At 41.8% G+C, this 25,403-nt stretch overlaps 9 protein-coding genes across 9 annotated transcripts; 6 read left to right on the top strand and 3 right to left on the bottom strand.

Annotated features, from left to right (window-relative positions):
• Positions 1–1,190: 1,190 nt before the first annotated feature.
• Positions 1,191–1,430, bottom strand: EAF01_006351 (uncharacterized protein; the record flags this gene model as incomplete). Its single annotated transcript, XM_038914605.1, has 1 exon — positions 1,191–1,430. One exon carries the CDS (start codon positions 1,428–1,430, stop codon positions 1,191–1,193), a length of 240 nt encoding a protein of 79 aa, XP_038769560.1.
• Positions 1,431–3,693: 2,263 nt separating this feature from the next.
• EAF01_006350 (uncharacterized protein) lies at positions 3,694–8,478 on the bottom strand (the record flags this gene model as incomplete). The annotated part of the gene is made up of 1 exon (XM_038914604.1): positions 3,694–8,478. The coding sequence occupies one exon, from the start codon at positions 8,476–8,478 to the stop codon at positions 3,694–3,696; it is 4,785 nt and encodes a 1,594-aa protein (XP_038769559.1).
• Positions 8,479–9,635: 1,157 nt separating this feature from the next.
• On the top strand, positions 9,636–11,070 carry EAF01_006349 (uncharacterized protein; the record flags this gene model as incomplete). The annotated part of the gene is made up of 3 exons (XM_038914603.1): positions 9,636–9,666; positions 9,725–10,598; positions 10,701–11,070. 3 exons carry the CDS (start codon positions 9,636–9,638, stop codon positions 11,068–11,070), a joined length of 1,275 nt encoding a protein of 424 aa, XP_038769558.1.
• An 833-nt stretch (positions 11,071–11,903) lies between these two features.
• EAF01_006348 (uncharacterized protein) lies at positions 11,904–12,768 on the top strand (the record flags this gene model as incomplete). The annotated part of the gene is made up of 3 exons (XM_038914602.1): positions 11,904–11,973; positions 12,080–12,151; positions 12,245–12,768. The coding sequence occupies 3 exons, from the start codon at positions 11,904–11,906 to the stop codon at positions 12,766–12,768; spliced, it is 666 nt and encodes a 221-aa protein (XP_038769557.1).
• A 1,202-nt stretch (positions 12,769–13,970) lies between these two features.
• Positions 13,971–16,655, top strand: EAF01_006347 (uncharacterized protein; the record flags this gene model as incomplete). Its single annotated transcript, XM_038914601.1, has 5 exons — positions 13,971–14,249; positions 14,321–14,566; positions 14,637–16,301; positions 16,358–16,486; positions 16,572–16,655. The coding sequence occupies 5 exons, from the start codon at positions 13,971–13,973 to the stop codon at positions 16,653–16,655; spliced, it is 2,403 nt and encodes an 800-aa protein (XP_038769556.1).
• Positions 16,656–16,706: 51 nt separating this feature from the next.
• Positions 16,707–18,863, bottom strand: EAF01_006346 (uncharacterized protein). The gene is made up of 3 exons (XM_038914600.1): positions 18,553–18,863; positions 18,293–18,480; positions 16,707–18,220 (listed from the first exon to the last, which is right to left on the bottom strand). The coding sequence occupies exons 1-3, from the start codon at positions 18,670–18,672 to the stop codon at positions 16,999–17,001; spliced, it is 1,530 nt and encodes a 509-aa protein (XP_038769555.1). The 5' UTR covers positions 18,673–18,863; the 3' UTR covers positions 16,707–16,998.
• Positions 18,864–19,123: 260 nt separating this feature from the next.
• Positions 19,124–19,612, top strand: EAF01_006345 (uncharacterized protein; the record flags this gene model as incomplete). The annotated part of the gene is made up of 1 exon (XM_038914599.1): positions 19,124–19,612. One exon carries the CDS (start codon positions 19,124–19,126, stop codon positions 19,610–19,612), a length of 489 nt encoding a protein of 162 aa, XP_038769554.1.
• A 245-nt stretch (positions 19,613–19,857) lies between these two features.
• EAF01_006344 (uncharacterized protein) lies at positions 19,858–20,523 on the top strand (the record flags this gene model as incomplete). Its single annotated transcript, XM_038914598.1, has 1 exon — positions 19,858–20,523. One exon carries the CDS (start codon positions 19,858–19,860, stop codon positions 20,521–20,523), a length of 666 nt encoding a protein of 221 aa, XP_038769553.1.
• A 4,046-nt stretch (positions 20,524–24,569) lies between these two features.
• Positions 24,570–24,800, top strand: EAF01_006343 (uncharacterized protein; the record flags this gene model as incomplete). The annotated part of the gene is made up of 1 exon (XM_038914597.1): positions 24,570–24,800. One exon carries the CDS (start codon positions 24,570–24,572, stop codon positions 24,798–24,800), a length of 231 nt encoding a protein of 76 aa, XP_038769552.1.
• Positions 24,801–25,403: the final 603 nt, after the last annotated feature.

The raw sequence follows: 25,403 nt of genomic DNA, 5'->3' as shown, positions 1-25,403 counted from the left end.
TCCAATATTGTTAGGCGCTTTGTGAATGTATTGTGTTTGGACCGAGATGTGTTGTCGACTCTACGAGCTTGTTTGAAGCGCAGAGGGTATGGAGGCATAAGGAAATCGAACCTCTAGGACTGTAGTAGGCATTGTAGTCTTAGATATGCAGCACTTTGTATCTTGGGTATAATAAAATCTGTCGAGATTCGAGTCTTGTTGTGAATTCGAAATTTGATCAAAAATATGGCTTCCTTTGAGAGAATCCCTTTCCACCAAATTCGGGGTAGGATAGATATGGGTCCAATGCGCGTGTCCATTTTCTGTCGCTGAACGAAAAGTCCAGTTCCTCCAATCCAATCTCTACCAATGTAAAATATATTCCTTCTCAGTTTTTTGATCGCTTCAAGAATCGCTACTTGGTCGGGTTTTTGATCCACCAACAGTGTACTAAATAAGAAGTTAGATCGGGTGGACAAGAAGATTGTACTCTGTAGCATAAATGAAGTGTAGAGCAAACCTTGCATAAAGAGCGCGGCAATCCTGCCAAGTTCCATTCTGCCTGTTTATGGGTATGAATTGAGGATGGTCATTGTGAGACTCAACAATGTCTGCGGTATAGACAGCAAGGAAGAATCTGCGGTGGATTGTCGCCGGAATCTGTTCTCATCAGAGATGATGTATCTTCGCCCTGATCTCGCAATCTACCTGAGAAGGTTTTGCAGTGGTATTGCCCACAATAGGTTTTCTGTTTTCCTTGTCGCAAACTCAAGAACGATTGTTCCTAGCCCCAAAAATGTCGGATATATTCACTCTCTCCAACCATTCCTCGCCCAAGTATTGTAGATGGAAGTGCAGGTAGCCATTTTGGCGGCGCATACAAAATCAAAGAGTGTAGGCTTCGTCGCAGGACTTTTTCCATAGTAAAAAGGCCTGTCGTGGTGATCAATTCTTAAGATTCGTATGTGCGAGAGAAAAAAGTAGATAATTTGCAGGAAAAGGGTTTGTTGTGAACCTTTGGATGTCGAACTGATGCAACTCTCTCGGTCGCGAGACTCCTTTTTTTCATGGCGCAACAACAACACTTAGTATTATTGATCGCAGTTGAGATATTCATAAACTAGTTCATGTTCTCGATCTCTCTTGTGCTCGCCAGTCACTTTTGAGGTCGCCTGCGGATGGAATCTAAATCACCAGAATCCACGCCGACATCACTGCAAACCAACATTCTCGGAAAAAGTATCTTTCAAGACCTGGCGCATATAGCCGTAGCTGAACTGAATCTGACTCCCAATTTTCAGAGTCTTAGGACCATTGTTGGTGGTGCAATCGTAAATTCCATTTTCGCTGATGTCGAAAGTCGTCAAAATGGTTGTCGCACAGTAGCCCAACGAAACGGCGATCTTAATAACAACAAAACCTGATCTTAGAACTTGACCAAACTTTGGCATAATACTGAAGTATATCTTCTCAAGGGAGTATTAAAGTTTCAAAAACTTCTACCGCGTTGAACTCTCACAATCCCCAAATGAATGTTTTTGGGACTTTTTTGGACCAATGGGAAGCCTTCCACGTGATGATTTTTGACCGACAAAACGTTTTGTTGCACGTCTATGGGCATTTTGAAAAATGGGGCTTTTTGGAAATTTTGCAATTTTTTGCAGATTTACACGGCTCTCAATTGCGCCATTTCAGGAAAACTATCGACGTTCGATTCTGACAAGAATTGGGGATGGTGTTGTTGGTTTTCGTTTTTGACGGTTTTGGCGTCGGGTCGTTAACTTCTTCGCAAATTCTTCGTCTGATATCACTTATCACTTCAAATTCACTCTCATGGCCCGATTCGGTAATCCTCTCGGTATGATTTATCCCGTAAGAGCCGTAAGGGTTTCAAGTTCGGGAATGGATTAATAAGTGCGGTCGACGTCACTCATATCAAGACTCACTACCCATCATACCGTACCACCCAAGTTTCATCCGATCAGACTTCAGTCGGCAAATCACTCAGCGAATCACTCAGCAAATTATGCCTAGTATTGATGAATAAATACCTTTCTGCTAATAATACCATTTCCCATCTGAGAGTATGCTCCCAAAACTTAAATCACCTCTATCACCTCACTTAGTACTCTATCTACTCTACCATCGTACATACATGAATCAAAGTTCTCTGAGTCCATCGACTTCATCAACACCCAGCTGAACCTACCCAGTACCTCTTCCTCAACCTATGCGGCTTACCCTCATTCATCATATGTGTAAGACCGCAATCATGATGATGCACCGCAATTATCTCATCACCACAGGAATAACTTTCTGACTGCTACGATGTTGTTGTACACATAGTGGAGAGTATATCTGCATGCATGGCAAATGCTTATTCATCACTCCTCAGCCGTAAGTAGTGTTCCAGAGAGGCTCGATCTGCAAAGCACTTGATGACAACACGGCGAGTACTTTCGAAGGATGCTTGGTCTCGTATTGGTGACTGGGGGTATATTTTGGGCAAGTGAATCGTTTGTCGCGGTCGAGGAGCTCTCTATTATTACAATGACTAGCACCATGGATATATTCAAGTTGTCACATTTTTTTTCAGATATTATGCTTTATTTGCTTCGAGTCTATTCACGTACTTTTAGTGTATGTTTAATTATGTATAATGTATATGCTAATGGGATTTGTTTCCTTTCTGATAATATCTTCAACGAAAAAAAATGGCTGGAGGAGGTGAAGCATGGGTGGGAAGCGCGACCAAATATGTTATTTACTCTCTGTTTTGAAGTCTAGGTCCTAGAATAAGTCTGGCTTGACTAGTCAACGATTAGCCAATATCTTGGATATGCGGCATACGAGTGGTCTCTTGCCAGAGAGTGGATGAGTGCCATAGAAATTGTTCTCGTAATACCCTGGGCTCGACCAGAGCGCGTTGTGGCAGTAATGGACCAAATATTTCTTCGAAGAAACCTGGAAAGAACAGGACATCAATCAAAGATCTGGAAAGAGACTTTTCAAGACAGAAGCACACAACAAACCTGTAGTCGTCATTGAGCTTAGCCCTGTGTTGGGCAGGGCAATCTGCAAACCCGTGCGCCAGATTACATCGTGGATACTCTAAGATGTAACCCTTTGGATCTGGTAGATTCTTTCACTGATGCACTGTATGCCCCATTTTCCTTCTGTATATAGATTCAAGTCGTAGAGGTGGGATTTTTCGTCTGCCACTTGAAGAATGTCATTTAAGCTCCCGTCGTCAAGGACTACCATTGTCGGAACGAAGGTGGTGACATTAGATCTTGGAAATCCTCCATATTGTTGACCTCAAAACATCGCATGTTGAGAATCCAGTCGATGCTGATTGTTGTCTAGATTTGGGGCCATAGCTGTGGCAGATATCGCGGATGGACTTGAGACATTGGGGATTGAAGATTGTTGTTTAAGTTTGAGTGTTTGATATCTTTAATCTGTTTGAAGAAATCAAGTTTGACTGCTTAATTAGGATCAAAAGTGAATTTCCTTGGGTAGTATAGCCAATAGAGTGCTTCTACTATTTCAATTCACGATAATGACAGCAAATTCTTAGTGAAGTATGAAATATTTAAATTCAAGAACTACCTATATACTCCTAAACTCTCATGACCCCCAATCCCTTCTAAGAAAGTTTAAGAATACATCCAAACAATTTTCCCCTTATAATATTTATGCGCTCCTGAATCTCTAAATGCCACTGAGACTATCAACCCTCTTCCCAAAATAATTGGTAGGTGCTGCTACCATTCCATCATTCTCCCTTTCTATCTCCCTCTTCTTAATCCCCAAACTCTTCTTCACTTCTCCCAAGCTCATTCCCCCAATCAATCCTCTCACAGCCTCAAAAATCACCGCCTCAAATGCTACAATCTCTGTTTTCGACACACAGTTCGTATCATACTCCAATCGCAACGCAATCGCATCATCGGAAAGCACTGAGAATTCCACCAGGAGCGCAAATTTACTTCCTTCAGTATATGTAATCAGAGGATCCACACCTTCCATCATCGTCTTGGGAGTACGATTATCGTGGAAAGTTACCATAACATCGAGCAGTGGATGGTTTGGAAAACGCGCTTTGGTGGAAGTGGCGCTGAGGATTTGATCCCAAGGCATAGCATGTGCGATGGCTTCTTGGCTGGAGGTTTGCACAGCGCGGAGGAAGGATGTGGATGATAATTCGGAGGTGGAAGGTTGGCGGATACGAATGGGGAGAGGCTCGAGGAACAATCCGACGGTTTCGAGATCTTTGGCTCCGCGGTTGAAGTAGGGACCTCCCAGTACGATGTCAACATCGTTTTGATCGTGTTGAAGTGAAAGAGCTACGGCACCCAGTGCCATTTGGTGAAGTGTAACTTTTTTCTCATCCGTAAATTTGAGGATTTGACGGGTGAGATTTTGGGGAAGCTTGGTAAGACGAGTACGTCCGGTATATGTGGTACGTTCTACGATATTGGGGAGGGTGTAGGTTTGGGATGCTCCGTGGAGATATTCTTTCCACCATTTTTGCTCCGCTGGTGTGGCTGTGGTGCTCCATTGTGTGGTATCCATATATGTATGCTCGACAGGTGGTAGTGAGTTACCGCTGTAAAGCGTGGTAACCTCCTTGAGAAGTACTTCGAGGGATGTCAAGTCTGCGATTATGTGGCTCATTGATGCAAGCATTGTGTTTCTGGAAAGGAACAATCGGATGGGATGTTGACGTTCCAAATCAAAAGGTCGATTGCATTCTCTCCATAGACCAAATTTGTTGACTGTCTTGATCTGAGGTGGGAATCGGTCATAACCTCTTTGTACAACTCCTTTTGGCCCATTTCTTATGTATCTGCAGCGAAGAATACGGTGTCGTGATAGTACTGTATTCCATGCTGAGATCAACTTATCGGTATCAACAATATTAGTGTCGATTGCACAGGCGTAGGTAACATTGAATGAAGATGTTCCGATATTCAATCTATACTTCTCCCACCATTCACGCTCAATAGGTGAAATTCTGTATTTCCCAAGTGGAATCAATGCATCATCAACGTCAGTAGGTTGAGCTTGAGCACAAAGATTCTCGATGATCTTTGCCATTTCAAGCAGATTGGCCGACTGCATGATGTGTGAAACCGTCATCCTGACATGGAAGATTTCGGAAAGTTTACTCGCAAGACGAAGTTGCATAACGGAATGACCTCCGAGTGAAACGAATTCAGAATCTCTGGTAATCTCCACATTGGATTCGAGTCCCAACAACTCCTTCCATGCTTCAGCAATCCTAACTTCGGTCGAACTTTCGATTTTCTTCGGGGTGGACTCTTTTTCTGCCAGGGTCATGTTGGTAATGGACTTATAGTCTAATTTTCCAGCAGGTGTCATTGGGAATTTTTCCACAGCCAGGAATACCCGAGGAACAGCATGAACAGGTAATACTTGAGTAACCTTTGCTCTAACCTTTGCAACATCGAGTGTCTCTGGTTGAACTATAGCAACGAGGTAATCACCCTTTTGACAAATAGCGATACCAGAACATTCCGGGATAGCTTCCGCCACTCGAATCTCCAAATCATTAAGATCAAGACGGAAACCACGTAACTTTATCTGTCGATCATTTCGTCCCAAACATTCTACTTCACCAGCGCGGTTGAAGTATCCCCGATCACCAGTTCGATACATCATTTCACCTTGACGATCGCAGATGATATCGGGAAGAAATCGCTCGGCGGACATTTGTGGCATACCGATATATCCTCGTGCAACTTGTACACCAGCAAGGTAGATTTCTCCAATCACACCTGGTGGAAGAAGTTGTTGGTTTCGGTCGAGGATGTAAACTCGAGTAGTGGGATTTGGTGCTCCAATATTGACTGGCTTTCCAGGAAGTAGACGTTTGATGGTAGCTCCACAGGTGGCTTCAGTAGGACCATACATATTGTACAGATTCTTAACACTAGACCACACATCATTGACATGTTGTGGAACTGGCTCGCCGACAAGATATACATTTCGCAGCATGGGAAAGTCTTCTGGATCCAGAATATTGGCAATAGATGGTGTCAAGATCGCAGCTGTGGATTTCTCTAGGTGAGAAAATGGATGAATGCCATCTGCTAGAACAATGGTAGCACCATAACTTAGAGCAGAAAATATCTCGTGGATACTTCCATCGAATGCTGGTGACATCAATTGAGAGATTCTTTGACCTGGAAGTGCGAAAAGTCGAACAGCAAGATCTTTTTGGAATGCTACTAGGCCTTCGTGACTACACATCACTCCCTTGGGCTTACCAGTGGAACCAGATGTAAAGCAAAGATATGCATTATCCGCAGGTCGAGGTGCTTGTCTTGGAGCGACTGCTAAAGAGCTTGGCATAGGTAATTGGACTAAATCTTCAACCGAAAGACACAACTTGCATGATTCCGGCGCAATTTTTCGTTGAGATGATGCCGGTGTCAAGAAAAGCTTCCCGCCAGCAGTTTGGAAATTAGCTTCCCGAATGTGACCTGGTAACGCGGCATCTTGTGCCGAATATACCGCGCCGGCTTTGAGGATACCGTAAATAGCAACGAGCCAATTAATACTTCTGTCTGCATGGACACAGACGATATCTCCTGGTTGGACATATCTAGAGAGTTGTGCTGATAGTTTGGTAGCCATTTTATCAAATTCGTGATAGGTTAGACTGTCTCCAGCCTTTTCAACGGCTAAGATAGATGGGTTTTCTGCAGCGGCACGCTCGAATAGAGTGACTAGATCATCTTTGATTGAAGCCGGTGACGTTTCATCTGTCAAGCAATTTCCCATCTTCATCAACGTTTCATGAGATTTGGAAGAGAGTAAATTGGATAAGCATTCGTCGATAGACTTCGTTGGCGACAAAAGAGACAAGATAGCACTTTGGAAATTTTCGGATAGTAGTTCTATATCGGACTCGGTGTATTTCTGTGTTTGATATGACATTCTGATGGTTCCAGTTGTGGACATGAAAATACTCAGTGGAATGTCGGGCACAACTTTGAACCACGATTGGCCAATAGGACGAATCTTATGATCATCGGTAGGTTGCATATCAAACTCCATAGCCAATGCTGATGCAAATTGTCTACTGTATCCATCTTCTGGAAGAGAATGTTGGAATGAGCTTAAGTCAACCGAGTGTCTGAAGACAGATTGAACATATTCCAAAGTCGTTTGCGTGCGGTTTAGCGAGACATGAAATGGTAATGTGTTTATCAAAGGTCCAATTGTATCATCCATCCCAGCTATCGATAAATTGCGACCGGAAAGAACAGTACCGAAGACTACGGTATCGGAATCAGCGTACATGGATAGTACCAGACCCCAAGCTGCTTGAAACCACGATGCCAATGAAATACCAGCTGATCTTGCAGCTTCGGCAATTTCTTCAGAGGGTATCGTAAATGAAACATCGGCATTCCGAGATGATTTGGAGGGTGACGATGGAACCGGAAGAGCTAGATCACCAACTGGCGATGGATGCAATTCCATTTGTTTTCTCCAAAAAGCTCTGCTTACATCTCGGTTCATCTGCTGATGTTTTTGTACTTCGTGAATAACATTCGAGAATGGTGTGCCGGGAACGATATTCTGACCCATCACAATCTTTCGAACTTTCTCGTATAATAGATTTGCAGAGTATCCATCAATAAATGCGTGATGCACTCTCCATATTATGGTGCTAACGCCAACATTTCCAGATCTTTGGGTTCTTGGAGTAAGAACTGTAAATGTAACCTCCATCTTCTCTGGCACAATCTCCTTTTCTAATTCTGATATATATGTATCGGTATCTTCAACAAAAATTTCATCCCAGATGAATGGTAATGGTTGTTTTGAATAAGTCGCTGTAACTCTATCGTGGTCGAATATCGTTCGGAAGACTGGTTCCGATTCTATAACTGTCTTCCAAGCCATTTTCATGATTGGGATGTTGGCAGAACTGTAAGTTTCATAGAAACTAATGATGTTGCTACCAGGCTGTCTTTGGTAGCTGTGCATAAATGAGTGTTGCATCTCTGTTAATGAAAGATTGGATGCGGATGTTGTATATCCATTGGATTGAACTGATTTAGAGAGTGACATGCGGCGTTCATGACTCAATCGTGTAGGGCTGACTAGTGTATTCAGATCACGAGTATTCTTCAGGATGTTTGTTGAAGGAGTAGATCGTGTTTCGGTAGCCGAATCGATAAGTTGTGTAAGAGTAGTACTTAAAAGAATGGAAGGTATTGATAAGACGAGACCATCTCTCTTGCAAGCTTTGGAGAACTTGATAGCCATTAATGAATGACCACCGAGACCAACAAAATTGGATTTCAGATCAACTTTTGATGTGGGAAGCTCGAGTATCGAGCATAAATGACTGAGAATAAGGGCTTCTTTCTTTGACGGTGTCATACTGGAAGTCTTTTCAACCATGTTTCGTTTCGTGTAACCATTGTTACCAATGATGTCAATGAATGGAGACATTGTAGATATTGATCTATGCTGTCGATGCTGAGTGAAGTGAAGTACAAACTAAGGAGGAGAAACCGGTCATACATAAAGAAATCATGATAATAGATTATCCAAAGAAAATATCTAGATGAAACATAGTTCCTCATCCGGCTCCGAGAAGTTGACGATATCTCGACTAAGATTTCTCCTCCGCTATTCTCATCAACACATACTGCAAGCACCAATCTTACATCACGGCTAGCGAAGCCCGAAAGGTAGCTTGTCAGGAGATTTTGAATTCACATCCTACACATCAGCTAGAACTGAGCTTTCAGTTGCAAACCCATGCCAATTGTGAGCAATTGGATATATGAAATTGCGTGATATGCTTCCACATACAATCTTACTCTTGTAAGACCCATGGTGTTGAACTTGCATGTTTGCATCTAGTATTGGATTTACAATCAGGCACGTTTACTATTCCTCTGTGACTATGGGTCAAAGGAAAAATTTCGGACGCCAGCATCCGCCTCATAAGGCTATGAGGCCACTAAATTCTAGATATTGATCTCGTATGATACTTTAGCTTGTATTCTCTGATCCATTCTTTGATCCATTTGTAAATTTAGGAATGATTAATGTAATGCCAAGCAAAGAAAATCTGGTGAAAGGGGACATGTTGTCAAAATTCGCTTGATTCCGAGCATCTCCGATGGATACACGGATATCCGAGTGTAACCTAAAGGGTTTCTTCAATATGTCTCCACATTCTTACTCGCAGGCTGATATAATAAATTTGTTTGATACTTAGTCATATTTAATTTTCAGCTTCCAGTGACCTTCTAGTGTGCGTAGGATTTAGTCTGTGCATTAATCCTTTCATCGCGTTCGTATATGGTGAGAAATAAGAAACGTTGTATTCTCGGCAAATATGCATGCGGGTTTCACGGGTCCGCCATTCCAATATTACAGTAGTACCGGATCCGAAAAAAACTCCTGTCAGCACGTTATGAGCACGTTTTCACAAACTGGAGGGGCTTCATTCTGCGCGGTGGATTATGTATTAATCCAGCTCATTTACCGTCAATTGTAGCATTTCAAATCATCATCTTCTTCTGACTTAAAAGTTCTGACACCATCCTCTGTCGATATCCAGATTTTTTAGGCTCAAAATTGTCACTTTAATTGATATGTCTTTTCCAAAAATTGCAGTCATAGGTGGTAAGTCACTGTTCTAGACTATGGTCTTCAAAAGAAGCTCTCGACTAACAAATCATAGCTGGCCCTGCCGGGTTAACCTTTGCTCGTCTAATTCAATATAATGGTATCCCATGTACCATATTTGAACTAGACAGTGATCGAAATGCACGAAGCCGAGGAGGCTCACTCGATATCCACGAAGGATCAGCTCAGGTTGCACTCCGGGAAGCTGGATTGTATGAGAAATTCTTGGCAGTTGCACGACCCGAGGGGGAAGTTCTCAAAATCTACGACCCTTATGGAAATCTCATCCTTGATGAGAGCAAAGATGTTGGTGAAAGCAGACCAGATTCTTTCAAAGGTCGTCCTGAAGTGGATCGAGTCCAGCTTCGTAATATGCTTTTAGATTCTCTTGAGCCTGGGAGCATCAAGTGGGGATATAAGTTACAAAGTGTTGAAACATCCGCCGATCCAACATCTCTTACATATGATTTAAACTTTCAGGATTCTGTCGAAAGAGGCTTTGATTTAGTTGTTGGAGCAGATGGTGCTTGGAGTAAAGTACGCCATATAATTTCCAACACGCGGCCACAATTTGCTGGAATCACAGGAGTGGAAGCAAAAGTTTTGAACATCGATCAAAAAGATCCAGCTCTCGCAAAACGAGTAGGCTTGGGTATGTGCCTCACCCTCGGCGACCACCAAACGGTACTATCGCAGCGTAACGGTGATGGATCTGTTCAAACTTATGGATTCTTCCGAAGACCAGAGGACTGGCAAGAAACATGCGGTATTGATTGGTCCGCGCCTGGTGTGGGACAGAAATTCGTAGATAAATATTACGAAGATTGGGACCAAGACGCGAAAGATTTAATTATCAAGAGTGATGAAGAAGCGATTCCAAGACCAATGTATATGCTTCCAATAGGACATAAGTGGCTTCACAGAGCAGGGTAAGATACCTTTTTTAAAACCCATCTCTCATTCAGCCTTTGACGGCCTTCCTTTTTTCCCCACCTCCAAAAACCAAACCAACTAGCTGACCATATTTTTAGTGCAACCCTATTAGGTGATGCAGCCCATCTCATGACTCCATTTGCAGGCGTAGGAGTAAATGTTGCCATGGAGGATGGAATGGAACTTGCAAGAGCTGTGATTGCTCGTAAACCAAATTGGGCAGGAAAGGAGAAGTTCGATGATGCTGCCGGTTTGTCCGAAGCTGTAAGAAAATATGAGTTGGCTATGTTTGATCGTGCTGAGGGATATGCAAAGGAAACTTGGATGTATCTTAACCTCTTCTTCAATGAAAGAGGAGGACATGCAATGGTTGAAAGTTTCGCGGAGCAAAAGAAGCAACAGAAAAAGGAAGCTGAGTCAAAGGTATTGGAAAAGGAGACTGTCAATATTGAGGTTGTAAGCGTTTAAATGTTTCTCTTGTTTCTCGGAGTTGTGATTGGAGTTTATGAGAATAGATAAAAGTCTAGGTCTCGTTATGTTGACTGTCCCGGATAATATCAATATCAATATCAATATCAGGACTTGGCGAATTCCAGTCTCCAAGACTCTTCAACTGAAAAATTGAAAGATGAGTTAGCTTCAGCTGTACCTCGGTTCAGGAATTAGTGTTTATGACGACGTCATAGTATTGCCGGATTTCCAATAGGCCGTACCACAGTCTGACACTCAGAAGCTTTCAATTTCTGAATCTAATCATAACATTCAACCGAGTTGAGATACAGAGTTAACCTCAAAATCTGACTTGTTTCCAGACATTGAGAGCAACAAGGACTACTAGAACTCGGTAATGTAACCACTTGGTGATTTAGACGTCAACGATTCTACTGTTATCCAATACCCACGTGGCACAGTCATCTTGTAGCCGAATTTCCTGTCTGGGGTAAACATCTCAAGACGAACCGAGATTAATGTAAGACCAAAATAGATGCAAGACGGGGCTGTTCATTGGATAATTCGAGAGAAAGAGCCGGGTCCGACCGGCTCCGGATTTCATAAGCATTAGGTAGGTATCTTGAGGAACAGAGCGAAATATATAACTGAAAGCATTGTTTGAAGGAGCTCAAGAGCAACCATGATTTCATATAAGGAAACAGAAATATCGTCTGTTATCTGCATTTCCAGCTCTCCCCCTCCCTCCTCATTATCACCTACTACATATTACACAACGTTTCTATCCTTCATTGAGATTGATAACAAATCAAGAAGACAAAAGTCAGCCGAAGGTTAACGTTTCATAAACTATGCAGCTTTTTGTAATCGGCGGTAGTGGAAGAACGGGTAAGATGGTAATCGAAGAGGCATTACTTCGAGGTACGTATATGCGTATATAGTAAGAATGCAGTAGCATACTAAGACATCAGCGATGTCGCCATTTCTTATGCTTCCGACCTCCGATAGCTGATATGACGATATTTAGGTCATGATGTGACAGCCTTGGTTCGAGACCCCTCCTCCATGGAAGCCAGGGATGGTTTGAAGCTTTTCAAAGGTAAGAAATATGATCTTATCCTCAAATTTCGAGACTAGGCACTGCATCCAAGCTAGATATTCAAAATGCCTTGACTCATTCTCATCAATACAGGTACCCCTCTCAATAAGGCTGATATCAAAGCTGCATTCGAAGCAAGTACCAATATCCCATCCGTTGTTATTGTTACTTTGAGCGCTCCTCGTACATCCGATAGCCCTTTCGCTGCATCTATTTCTCCACCGAGGCTTATGGCAGACTCAAATGCGAATATAATTTCTGTTATGAAGGAATTTGATGTACGCAAGATTGTTGTGATGCAGGCTTTCGGGGTAGGAGATAGCTGGCCGTATATGCACTTCTTACTTCGAATGTTGATGAAGAAGTCAAACATGTATCTGCAATATGATGATCACAACTTGGTGGATAAAGAGGTCAAGGCTAGTGATATCAACTATGTTCTCGCTCGACCAGCCAGACTGGAAGAGGGCGAAGCAAAGCCCGTTAAAGTGTATGGTAATAAAGGTATGGGAGTTGCCATGATGGCTAGTATCACACGAGAAAGCGTAGCCAACTGGCTTGTCAATGCAGCGGAGCAAAAAACGTGGGATTCGCAGACTCCTGTATTGGCGAACTAGAGTTATCGAGTGGACAGAGGGTGCGTTATTTGCTTGAAGGTTGAAGCGGCGTAATTAGCATTTTTGTCAGATGCCGAGCTTATCTTTTCTTCATGTCTATGGATGAGAAATGGCGTTATCAGTACGAAGTAGGCTGACGGTGGTACAGATGGGATGACTCCAAGCACTGGCCGTCGAGCCGATGCACAATATCTTATTCAGCGCGTACCTCTCATCTCTCATCTCTCATCAAGCGTTTTGATTTGTGATTATTCTTCAAACCTTGTGGATTGATTAATTAACCTATACGGGTATGCAGATGTATCAGCTCCACGTCCCTTAGGCCCACATGAATTAACTAACCATCGATATTTACCCATATTTACCCGCAAAATATGCTAGAGGCAACTACTAGGTATATAAATATAATATATCTGTGTTTATTGGTTGATCATGTTTTTTTTTTAATGGACACTGACATTATTCACGAACGTATTCCGTATAACGATGAATTTAATAGGCAGTCTCGCTTTTCAGCCCCTTCATTTCCTCCACACGCGAGCTTAGTGCTTTCACACCCACAACGACACAGGCCGAGACAGGATATCACCATTGTTCAAAGTCAGCTAGAGGAACTGGGTAGCTCGGAAAGTAAGAACGCGAAGGATGCTGCATTTACGTGAATAGGCTCACCATCCTGGTTAAAACTGCTCTTTCTAGGCCGCCTGCAAAGTTTCTACCCTTCTAGCCACTCGAGCCACTGCAGCCACCACTTTCGTGCTCGTCGCGAGTAAGCAATATATTATACAATTATGGAGTGCTAAACTCAAACAACCTTTTGCCTCCCTCCAATGCAAGAGTGAGCACAGTTCCCCGGTCGATCATACGACAGGCTATTACGCAAAGCTTACTGTACTGTACATATCTTATATTTTATTCCACACAGCATTTGTAAATGTCAGTCGTGGGGTTTCTTGCTTAGCTGTCACGAGAATCTGACTACTGATTTTTTTGCTCCAAGGGTTCATGCCTACTAATCTCATCTCATCCAAACGCAGTGAATACAAACAATTTAATCATCCGATTTCCCCTCTCTTGGTCAGATCTTTTCCAAATTGAGGTATCACGACTTGCACGAGGATTGGCAGCATTGCATTGTGTTGTACTCCGTACCTCCATTTGCCTTTTTATATTCGCAAGCACCAGACACAAAGCTTTAGAAAATGGAGGATACTCGATTCGATTCTTCTCGCAAACGGCCACGACCAGTTGTTTCTTGTTTAAGATGCCGTGAAAAGAAATTGAAATGCGATCGACTTTTACCGTGTCAAAATTGTACCAAGATACCTAATGGTTCAGCTGAATGTACCTACAATCACGACCCTACAAAATCCATTTCAAAATCCATTTCAAAATCCAGACCTTCAACACAGTCACCAGGAGATCGCACTCCTGATCTTAAATTCACACCAAACATAGGAAACAATCCGAACGTTATTCAGGTGAATTTTTTAATACATAACTTAATTACTGCAAATAACTTCAACAATGGCTAATACTGATTCCTTCACAGGGCAATGGTGGAGTCGGCGTTGTTGAGGAGCTTCAATCCCGTGTCGCAAGGCTTGAAGAGTTACTGCAAGTCACGGGAAAGTTATCGACCTTTCAAAAATTATCTTCACAGCCATCACCAACTCACAAAGTTTCAAAACGTACGAATGCTCCTCCAAGACTGATACCGGGACTCTGTACCTTGATCGTGAAAGGGTCGAGGAGTAGATATCATGGTCAAAATGATCGAATCACCTTGTTAAATCAGGCAAGTGTTCCATCTGGATCTATTCCTATTTGCCTTACTAGATTTATTGTTGTACTAACATCGTTCAAAGTTCCCCGAGGCAAAAGACTTCATAAACAAGAGTGCGACAAGCAACGCTTCCATCATCAATCTTGCTAAAGATGTTCAATATCTACAGCAAAAATCCCAGAGTCATTTCAGGATGCGAAAAGAGACCCTGAGCCAAGAAAGTGCTGCAGTCCTTTCGAAACTTCGAGAATTTCTTCCTGGGAAACCTGTTTGTGATAGATTATTGAAGATCTATACTGATAATTTCGAAAAGAGTTCAAGGATTCTTCATGTGCCCTCCTTCCTTCGGCTCTACTCACACTTTTGGACTTCCCCCGACGATAAAATATTCCAGTCCTCGCCATTTCTACCTCAATTGACAGCTATACTAGCGATCTGTTACAAGTTCCTTGATAGCGATTCGGGTTTTGATGATGACCAGAAAACATATTTGGAAATGGCATCACTCGAGCTTGTGGCGGCTTGGACTGATACTTTAAGTCGAAAGCAGGCAATTGATATATCAACTTTGCAAACCGAAACGCTGCTTTTACTTGCTCGACAACTACAACTTATCTCTTCAGATAAGCTCTGGTGTGCCACGGGGGCTTTAGTTCGTTCTGCCATGGTAATGGGACTTCACTTAAGACCGGCGGACTTCAAGAAGATTTCACCGTTTCATGCCGAGTTAAGGCGAAGACTTTGGGCAACAATTGTTCAAATGGATCTACAAGCATCCATGGCTGCGAGCATGCCCAGTATTGTTCCTGACATAGACTTTACTCAATTGGCTCCAGCAAATCTGAATGATGCGGATTTTGACGAATCTACAACTGAACTTCCTCCTTCGAGACCTCTAAATGAATGGACCGACTCTCTCGCCCAAGTCACATTAGCCATGTCGTTGGCGCAACAACTCAAGGTGGTTTCACTTATCAGAGATGTTAGTCCTAATATGGATCTCACAGAAGTTGTCCGAGAAGGAAGGAAATTGGAAGAACTTTTACGACGTGTTCCAGTACCACTCAAATTAGATGGAACACTTCAACGCTCTCCTTCTCATCTATTAGATTGTGTCTTATTAGATATATATCTGAGGAGACCTTTTCTCAATCTTTACAGGCTGCTTTTATGGGAAGAGCGACAAGACGATCCATTATTCCGAGAGATACAACAGATTTGTTTAGAATCTTCAGTTGCCATTGTTTCTTATCAAGATTACTTTGATCCCTCAGTGGCAGATTTGGATTTGTTGAGTACAAACTTGCATTGGACAATGTTCCAAATTTGCTGCAAGAACGACGTTTTAGCCGCCATCTTGAGCATTTGTCAATACATCAAAGCATCCGCATCAGGGTCTCAAAGCAATGAGCCTAGTCCAGGATTTACGCCCAATCAATTCCCAATGACCTTACCTAGCCCTCCAGCAACAAATACACATTTTTCAAAAGCCAGGCTTACTAGGATAGTAGAAGGTACACTAGAAGGCTTCACCAAGAGAGTAGGGGAATTTGGTAGTGATCTCAAAGATGTTCTCATTCTTTCTGTGGCCATGCAATCCGTACGAGCGAATGGTACATCAAATCTAAAAGAGAATTTGATGCATGAAGGTGCCAAGAAAGCATTATTAGCATGCAGGCAGACGCTGCTACAATCTTTTCCTGATGAAGAAATGAAACTTCCATCCAACAATCCAGAAATGAACGAGGTAGGCATTTTCTATTTGATTGTGCAAGCGGGAAAATCAGACTAATTCTTTTACAGGATAGTAAAAATAATATCAGAGCAACACCTGCAGTGGATATCCCAATGTCTACTGTAGACCAAGCCATATATACCTCCCAGCCAGGATATGTAGACCAGTCAATCACTTTTGCGGCTGAAGCGAATCAGGTAAATACTTTTCTAGTTAAATTTTTCGTTGGATTTTCGTGTGATCTATATAACATCAATGCTAATTCAAATGTTATCAATTTAGTTTCAGGGTGACATCTTTGATTTTTCAGATGCCAGCATATTTAATGTGGATAATGATTGGAGTTACAATGAATTTTGGCAATAAAAGTATTCAAAACATATTAGAATAGGAATGGAAAATATTCCTAGTTTACTATATTCCGCTTCCTGGCTATGTGAATATTTTCACTACTCTTTCAATATTTGAATCATTCTCTATTTTTCGTACAGATCCTATCTCAAGCACAGATCAAACACCATGGGGTCAAAGGAATTCTGATTGACAGATGATTTGTATATTCAAAGTGGCGTGAGAGACACCTGCCACGCCATAATTTTCAATGTCATACGGAACTCTATAAATTCAAAGTGGTTTTTGGGAATACAAGATACGCCACCAAAGAATGCAGCTTACTTGCCCAATCATGGAAGCGCCGATATCATAAAGCTCATCCTTTTCTTTTCACACACCTCAACTTCATATCCGGATGATTAATCCAAATCTCAGGATTTCTCTGCCACTCTTCGGTTTTCAACAATGATAAATCATACTCTCTTACCAAATGTACCAAGATGTTTCTTATCAAAGTATCTGCCACAAATTTTCCCATGCATTGTCTTGGACCAAATCCAAATCTCCAGAAGTTATATCGTGCTTGAGTTGCGGTTCTTTCCATAAAACGACTTGGACGGTATATGGCTTTATCATTCCCCCAGAATGAGTTGCGGATATTTAAAGCATATGAATCAATTACAAAATTTGTTCCAGCAGGAAACTCGTAGCCTCCGACAACTCTTGATGTGGGAATACTTTGCGGCACAGAAAATGCGGCGAGAGGGCGTAGTCGAGAAGCTTCGGACACACAAGCGGCGAGGAAGGTTGTACTACTCGACAGGTATTTCTCTAGCGTCAGACCATTTTCGTCGGCTTCTTTTTGGGCAGCTTGATATTCTGCTCGTAACTGATCCTGAACGGATATGTCAGATGCGAGGAAGACAAGGTTCCAGCTTACACCGCCAATTGTAACATCAAGATTTGCATATAGCATCTCGTCAAGAGTATGCAGCATTTCATTCTCGGTTAGTTCCCCCATTTCTTTTGCTGCGAATAAGCCTACGATGGGGGCGTCGAGACCTTGTTCCTTCGCTCTTCGGTAAGCGAATTCGTTGAATGCAATCCATCGTTCTTTAAACGCTGCAAGGTCCTTATTGGCTTGCGTAGGAAGGTAAGCTGACCATTCAAAACGGGTTAGCCCACCCGAGATAACGTGCTTGAAGAAGGATTCTCGGATCGGAGCGAGGGCACGGAGCTCGGATTCGACATCTGGAGCTAGCTTCCCGTAAACGACTTCCGCCACAATCAAAAATGGGAGAAGTTTCAAATCATCTGCTGGATCGATAAGTCCACGTGATAGATCTTTAAAATCCCAAAGTTCTTGGAAGAATGATGTTGTTCTTTGTTCAATCATGGGAACATATCTTGGAGTGGCGCTGCGATGGAATGGTTTTTCAACAATAGAGCGAACACGCTTCCATTGCTGACCACTGATCAACCCAACACATTGACCAAGTATTTGACCTAACAAATATCCGGAATTGTTGTTCACAGCTTTGAAATGTTTGTCTGAATCACTGAAGACAGCTTGAATATCAGCAGCTTGAGTGAGTACGCTATGATTTATATTAGAACTTGATTCTCATTGAATTTTGGGTCCTGGATGGGTTTTCGAAGGGTACACTCACATCTCTGGTTTGTGGCCTGACCAGATTTGATAAATCGAACCATATTTTGATCCCCATAATTCGCTGTTCTCTTTTCCATAGAGAAATTTCGCACCGTCGCCCTGACCATTGGGAAACTCATAATCGCAACCTGGAAGTCTATGTCCAAATTCGACATGCTTGACAGGATATCGAGATAATAAGTATAACTATTTCTCAGTCAGTCTCATACACATGACAAATAAAAAAACATCTGATGTTATGGGGGCGCAGCAACTTACGTTAAGAACCCTTGAAAGGAGATTATTACATGTCGCCGTCAAAGGCTTTCTGAAAATAAAACAGCCGCATAAGACAACGGCAATGACAAATTGCCCAGCAATAAGAGTATTTGGAAACATATTATCTGCTGAATGATCAATAGTGATGCTGAGAACACCAGGAAGGAGCAGACTTATATGCCATCTGTCATGATATTCTCAGTACCAAGAGAATATGGATATATCTAATCCGACGACACCGGAGCACGCAGACCGAAATCCGCTGCTTATCACTCTGAAATGGAGTCAGTATGATTATAATAAGCTACATAGTAAGATATTAATCCACATATCCGGTCGGTCGATTGATATCCGGTCACCGGATCCGACAAAAATGGTGTGACCCCTTCGCTTACTTGTCAGATGAAGAAGCACTAGCGATGCCATCCCCTGGCAAGACTCACAATTAGACGAAGTCACTCGTAAAATTGGATCCATTAGCTTTGAGGCTCAATCCTTCTAATCTTTCAAACACCTGCGTCTCGGTTAGATCTCCGAGTCATGCTGCATGCAGCGTCCGATCATTCTCACCATGCATCTCAACCACGTTTTCAGCCTTGCTACCATGCCTCCTAGAGTAAAATACGACGTACAAGTCTGTTCAGCACATGGCTTTCAGGGTTATCGTATTCCTAGCTCTCGGATTTCAGATTCAGCAGCCAATGAAAAGGTTGACATCTGTAAGGTACGATCAGGAAGGCAGTCATCCACGTGCAAACCGAGATCTCAGCCCCTGTTAAGCTGCTATCAGAGTGGCTTTGCTATCAGCAAGAACCTAAAGTGGGATACTGAACCAAGGATTTGGAATTGTAGGATCTATTTTGATGCACTCCAGACTTACATGGCTGTCATCCACGTCGGGCACAGTTCTGGAAAATCTAATTGTAGGATTCTCTGCCGTTTGAGTCTTGAGCTTGAGACAAGACTTTTCGGAGCCGCCAGTGAATGCTATGAAGTTGCGAGGTTTGGGAAGACTGATACAGTTCGTGGCTATGGGATTCTGGTGTTCAAAAGTGTATAAGAAGATATTGGTTTCCAGATGTCGAATTTATTTTCATCATCAACAACAACATCATCATCATCATCTCAAGCATCTACAGCATAATAACACAACAATATCATCAAAAAAACAATCTTCAGATAACCAACAGAATTCACTACAATCAATCGGTACTTCAAAAGTCTTCTACAAGCTACTTCTTTACAACACTTCAAACTTCAAATCATACAATCTTCACCAAAGTAGCAATCAAAACAACAATCAAAATGCGTTTCTCTATCCTCGCAATCACTCCTCTCATCGCTTCCGTTCTAGCTTTACCAGCTGCCACCACCGTAGACTCCCTATCTAAGTCTCGTCCCACCCCTTCCCCACCTAAGCTCCCTGTTTGCGGACCAACTCCTCGACCCTGCTCCTGCCCATCAGGCACCTACTATCAAGTCTCCACCTCCATCGCCATCATTCCCGCCTCCGCTTCCGATCTCAAATCCATCATCGGCGACTTCCTCGCAACCTCCTGGTTTGGAACTGCACCCGAATCCGTCACTGGTACCGGGTTCGCTCCCGGCGCAAAGCGCAACCTCTTAGGCGGTATTCCCGGTGCAGGTGTCTACCCCATCACCGAAGAACTCACCCAATGGAAACCCTATCCTAACAACGCTGGTTTCTTCCAGAAATTCCAAATGGCCGACGCGCCTTTCTACTTCAATTTGACGACTGGCGCGCCGGGGATTCTCGGAGGAACCTGGGATATCATGGATGTGCATGCGATTGGATCGAGTTCGAGCAGTTGGTTGTGGAATATCTATGCTTGTTTTAGTGTGGACTTTGATTTCCAGGAGTTTCATGAGAGTGCGATGAAGAATGTTAGTGCGATTTTGTCGAGTCAGGGGAAGGCGCGTGGGAATATGGTGGGGCCTTTCTCTTACTAAGTGGGAGTCGTTTGATGGGGTTTCATCTGGTTGGTGGAGGATTTATTCTTACTGTGCAATATTTAAGGGGATGAGTTTTGGTTAATTCTTTGAGGAGTGTTTGTTTATTTGTTTTCATTCTCGGTTTGTTGGGGAGAGGGGATTTTGCAGTTGCCTTTTTATACCTTCTTGCTTTGCTTTCTTTCTAGACGGCTTAGATCTTACTGCTCGCGCAGATTGTTTTGGGGAGTTTAATTGGAGACGTGGTTACAGAGATTTTCTTTTTAGATTTGGTGGTTTGTGTGTATTATTAGCTTTATTTGGAATTTATACCTATCTACTTTAAAACTATATTTCTATCTAAAATGTGATTTGTGGATCAGTCGACATCTAGGCTGTGATTTTTATGATTTTCAATGGCTACATGTATTTGGCTACTCTGGTTTCGAGGTCAGCTGGCAATTTGAATTGGAGAGGTGACTTCTATGTTGTAATTTTGCGGGGAAAACAAAGTAACATTGATCCAACTTGGAATACAACATGAGTTGATACTTTCTGGCATGTCAAAATTGACATCATCAATCTATACAACTTCTGATCTGCAGGGTTACACTAGTATATTGATGGTTGACTAGTGATTCTCTTGACGTGTATGTCATCTGCTACTCTCTGTGTTGTACAAACTCAGTCCGCCTCCAAGAAGCGACTGTATGTTATCTGCAGCCATTAGACTATGCACCTAAAACCGCCGAGGAAGAGAATCAAAGCCCTCCTTCCCCCTTTTACTGCCTTGGATGCTTAGCATCAGTAAGTCTCGCCTCTCCTGATGAGCCACTTGTCTCACATTGCTTCCACCATGATGTTCAAGGATTTTTGAGGCTAATAGTTCCATCATATAAATTTATCCCACACCCTATCGTAAATGCACGTTTTAACATAGTAGCACTAGCGTCAAAGAAAGTCGTGTATAAATCTCGGAGCTTATTTATCGCTTACGAGTTTACACTCGATTTAATAACTCGTTTTCAAAAGAAATCGTGATTTTTAATACCTTATCGATTTATTCAAATAGAAAATTCGAATTTCAATTGCTCTTGGTTTTATTGATACATTTTTAAATTAAAAAAATTCCTCAAAATAATGAATATTCTAATTAAAAGAATTGATAAATTAATCTTACAAATATTTTGAAATAAAAATTATTCAATTGAAAATGAGTAAAACAAATTTTGAAATTTGAAATTAAAAATAAATATATTTTCAAACTGTTTTTAAAATTTCGCTTCGAAAGTTCTAATTCAACTATCAACGATTTAAAATAATTCAAAATTATACTAATAATACATTTAATTATTCTCTATCATTTGATTATATCTTCAATTAAATTAGACCACCAATAATAAAGATATTATAGGTTGAAATAAGAAAATCTCATAATCAGATGTTTTTATTAAAGTATGGAAATTTAAGGTTTTGAAAACACGTTATTAAATTGAGTATAAGGGATAATTTCTCAAGTACCGAGGGAAGGCGGGGTAAGATGAAGATATCTTGGCACTCGTTGCAACGTTGTAGGTAACTTGTAGCTAGGATTCTTTTATATGACGGGTGTCATTATGTTTACCACGCTACGATAGAGCTTGGGTGATATGATTCCCCAAGATTTAAAATATGAGTAAGCTGACTTTTGTTGATGAACAATCGGATGACTGGCATGTATAATTATATTGTTTGTAATATGTCAAGTACCTAGTGCTCACGGCAGGACATATTTATTTGCCAACCCAATGCAACACTATCATGCACCTTTACGGATGTTGTGTTGGGTGAACATCATTCATCTAGTGCATACCAGCCAAGTTTCATCGGTGAACGATGAAAGATCCTCCTAAGTTGATTTGCCTCTTCTTGGCTAACTGCAAGACGAATTTTCAACTACGCCATAGGATTGTGGCTGCCATCCATAATCATTCGTAAATCCTTCTCGCATGATTAAAGCCTTTCTTACCATCTTATGATTTTCCAGCTGACCGGGAAATATCCACTTGCAAGGGTATTGAATAGGCTTCTGAACCTATTCCAGGCCGTCGCACCGCGGTAGCACCGATTGGTTTATGTAGACGACATACCATATTTAAACTGATGATCCATATATTCTAGAAGCTTTTGTGGTGGCTCACCTGGCAATGTGGCTTCATTGCAGATATACTGACATAGCAGTTGGTATCGGCCTAGGGGGAGTCATGCAATGCATGTGTGGTTGCGCAACGTATGTTGTGATCTCACTTGCAGACAAGGTTAGTAGATATATATTCGTCCGGCTATATTGAAATTGATCGGGGGATTATTCGGATATACAAAGGGGTAGCTGTGTGGTATCCGGTTGTATCCATACCTATCTGTGTTCGTCTAATTGACTATCAAGTAGCATAGATAGTCACTGAAAAGCTTCAATGTATATCACAAGCATATAAAGATATTGAATCCAAAACTCGCTGGCATTTAGCTCCGGATACAGATAATCGGGTTCTCAGTCTTCATGGCCTCGTAATACCCTCGATTGCTTAAATCTGAATTTGACAATTAAAAGTCTTGTCAGGCTCAATAGCACCATACCGCTTTCTACTGTGTGTCTTGACTTCAGACTTGGACAATCAAACATCCCATGAGACTTGGATGCATTTAAGAAAAGCCCATAAGTAGTACCAGACGTCTACACACAACCTGTTATTTGATTATCTGAAAGTAGAAGCAAACAATAGAGGTTATCATAAGCGTGTCCAGGCTTAACTGGCTATTCTGTGGTCGAGTCCAAATCCAGTAACGAAGAGCGTCGTTTATACAGCTTGCATGTGCCATCTTGATATCATAACAAAGATCAAGACATGAACTGCGCTGTTGAATACCTACTTGATTTGATATATCTGAGTGTCATTATCGCAAGCATTTGAGCCCTTCTTTAAAGTGACTCGCCGTCCTCAAATGATGAAGTAGTTCAAAGTATTTGATTCTACCTATAGGTTTTGGACAATGCGGGAAACTGGAGGTCCTTTGACATTCTTATTCTTAGTACAACTGACTTTTGATAAGTATATTCAAATACACTTCTCTACCGAAGGATGGGTGAGGATTGAAATTCTACATCACTTGATTGTTGAGAACCTCAACAGAAGGAGCGATATGTGCTGCAATTATCGCTTTTGAGCATATTCCTTTCACCTTAATCATAGTATATAGTCCTAAAATATCCCAATCGGTAAATTTAACTCAGAAAATCTTGATTCGGCTAGCTTACAAAATCGCACTTTCGTCCAATTTTGGATACAGAAATTTGATAATCGTCGTCGCTCTTGGTATTTTCTCCCACAATCATCAACATCATCACCACCAATAATTCTCCCAACTCTCAAAAGGGAAATTTCATACGCCTCTCCCATCAATCATACAATTTTGTCTAAATCATCAATTTGGTGATACAAGATGTCGCCAACTCCTGCTCCAAATCGAAAACGTCGAAGGGCATCCGACACGTCTTTCGATGGCGCACCTGCATCAAAACGAGCAAATGCTCAATCTCAACTCGATTCGGATGACTCAGATAAGGATACCGGGTCTATTCGATCAATTCAACCAATTCGTTCATCATCATCATGGTCTGCAGATGATGAAGTACTTCTTCAAAAAACGACCAAAGCAGAAGAAGTTCTTTGGAAAAGACGCTTGGAGATCCACAGCGTTACACCATACGAATAGATACCACATGGCGAATACGCTGATATTTCGACCAATCATGAGATAAATGGTAGTGATGGTTCAAAATTCAAAATACCAACTGGAGCGATTCCTTCATCACCAAGTTGACTTCTTTGGTCATATATATATGTCCAATTTTTTTATGGGAATATTCCACTTTTTCACCATGCCATCCGACTGGCCACATGGCACAGATTGGATCAACAACATCGCCCAGATCCGGGACATTATGCAAGTGATTCGAGCAAATCCAGTCTTTTGGGGGAGCTCGAGAATTCATTGGAATCCGAATTATTCACCATAAAATTCGGACAATGATCAATGAAAGAATTTCAGATATATTTTCGGACCATTGTTCATTCATTGGAAACATCAAAGATTGTGTTGGCAGATTCGCTAAGGTTAAGCCAAAAATCATACAACTGGGAGTTTCCAACCGAGATCTCGAAGCCATCGCCGATGCATGGAATCAATATGTTGAAGAACAAGATGATATCAAGATCGATCTCTTGCTGTCTTCGGCCAAGGAATATCGCAAGGTCTAAAATGCTAGAAGAAAGGCCTTCGAATCCCGAAATGACATCATTTCAATGGACAGAGACACCATATTGTCCATGAAGAAATCAGCAATTCTCGAATCTCGAGCTTCAGACCCTTCATCATCGCATCCAGAAGAGGACGAAGAAGAGGATAAAGAGAACGAAGACTCTCTCGCCAAAGAGCTACCCGCAAGGGTACAGCTTTTGTGGAGAGATGAGATGGTCTGATTGGATCTCACTCACTGCTCTATATGATACCTATAGGTTTGAGCATCAATGTTTTTCTTTTCCATGTTCATTATATTTCAGCCCATAGGCCACTATTTTTAAGCTTATAAGCCACTACCTAAGTATAGGTTTAACTCTATAGAGTCCTGTTATTTCTTTTGTCAAATGTAAGCCAATAGGCTGTAGTTTATTTGCAGATTTCATAGAGTCATTTTGCTTTTGTCATCGACTACAAGCCGATAGGCTGTAATTTATGTCCAGATTCTATAGAATCCTTTTTTTGTTTTGCTATCAACTACAAGCCCATAGGCTTCAATATATTCGCAGATTCTATAGAATCATTACTAGGACGGTAGGTCTATAGACCCTTTCATTTTTCAT

Source organism: Botrytis porri (genome assembly GCF_014898465.1).
Source record: "Botrytis porri strain MUCL 3234 chromosome Unknown BPOR_008, whole genome shotgun sequence".
Lineage (NCBI taxonomy): Eukaryota > Fungi > Ascomycota > Leotiomycetes > Helotiales > Sclerotiniaceae > Botrytis > Botrytis porri.
This window is presented reverse-complemented; position numbering and strand designations above follow the sequence as displayed.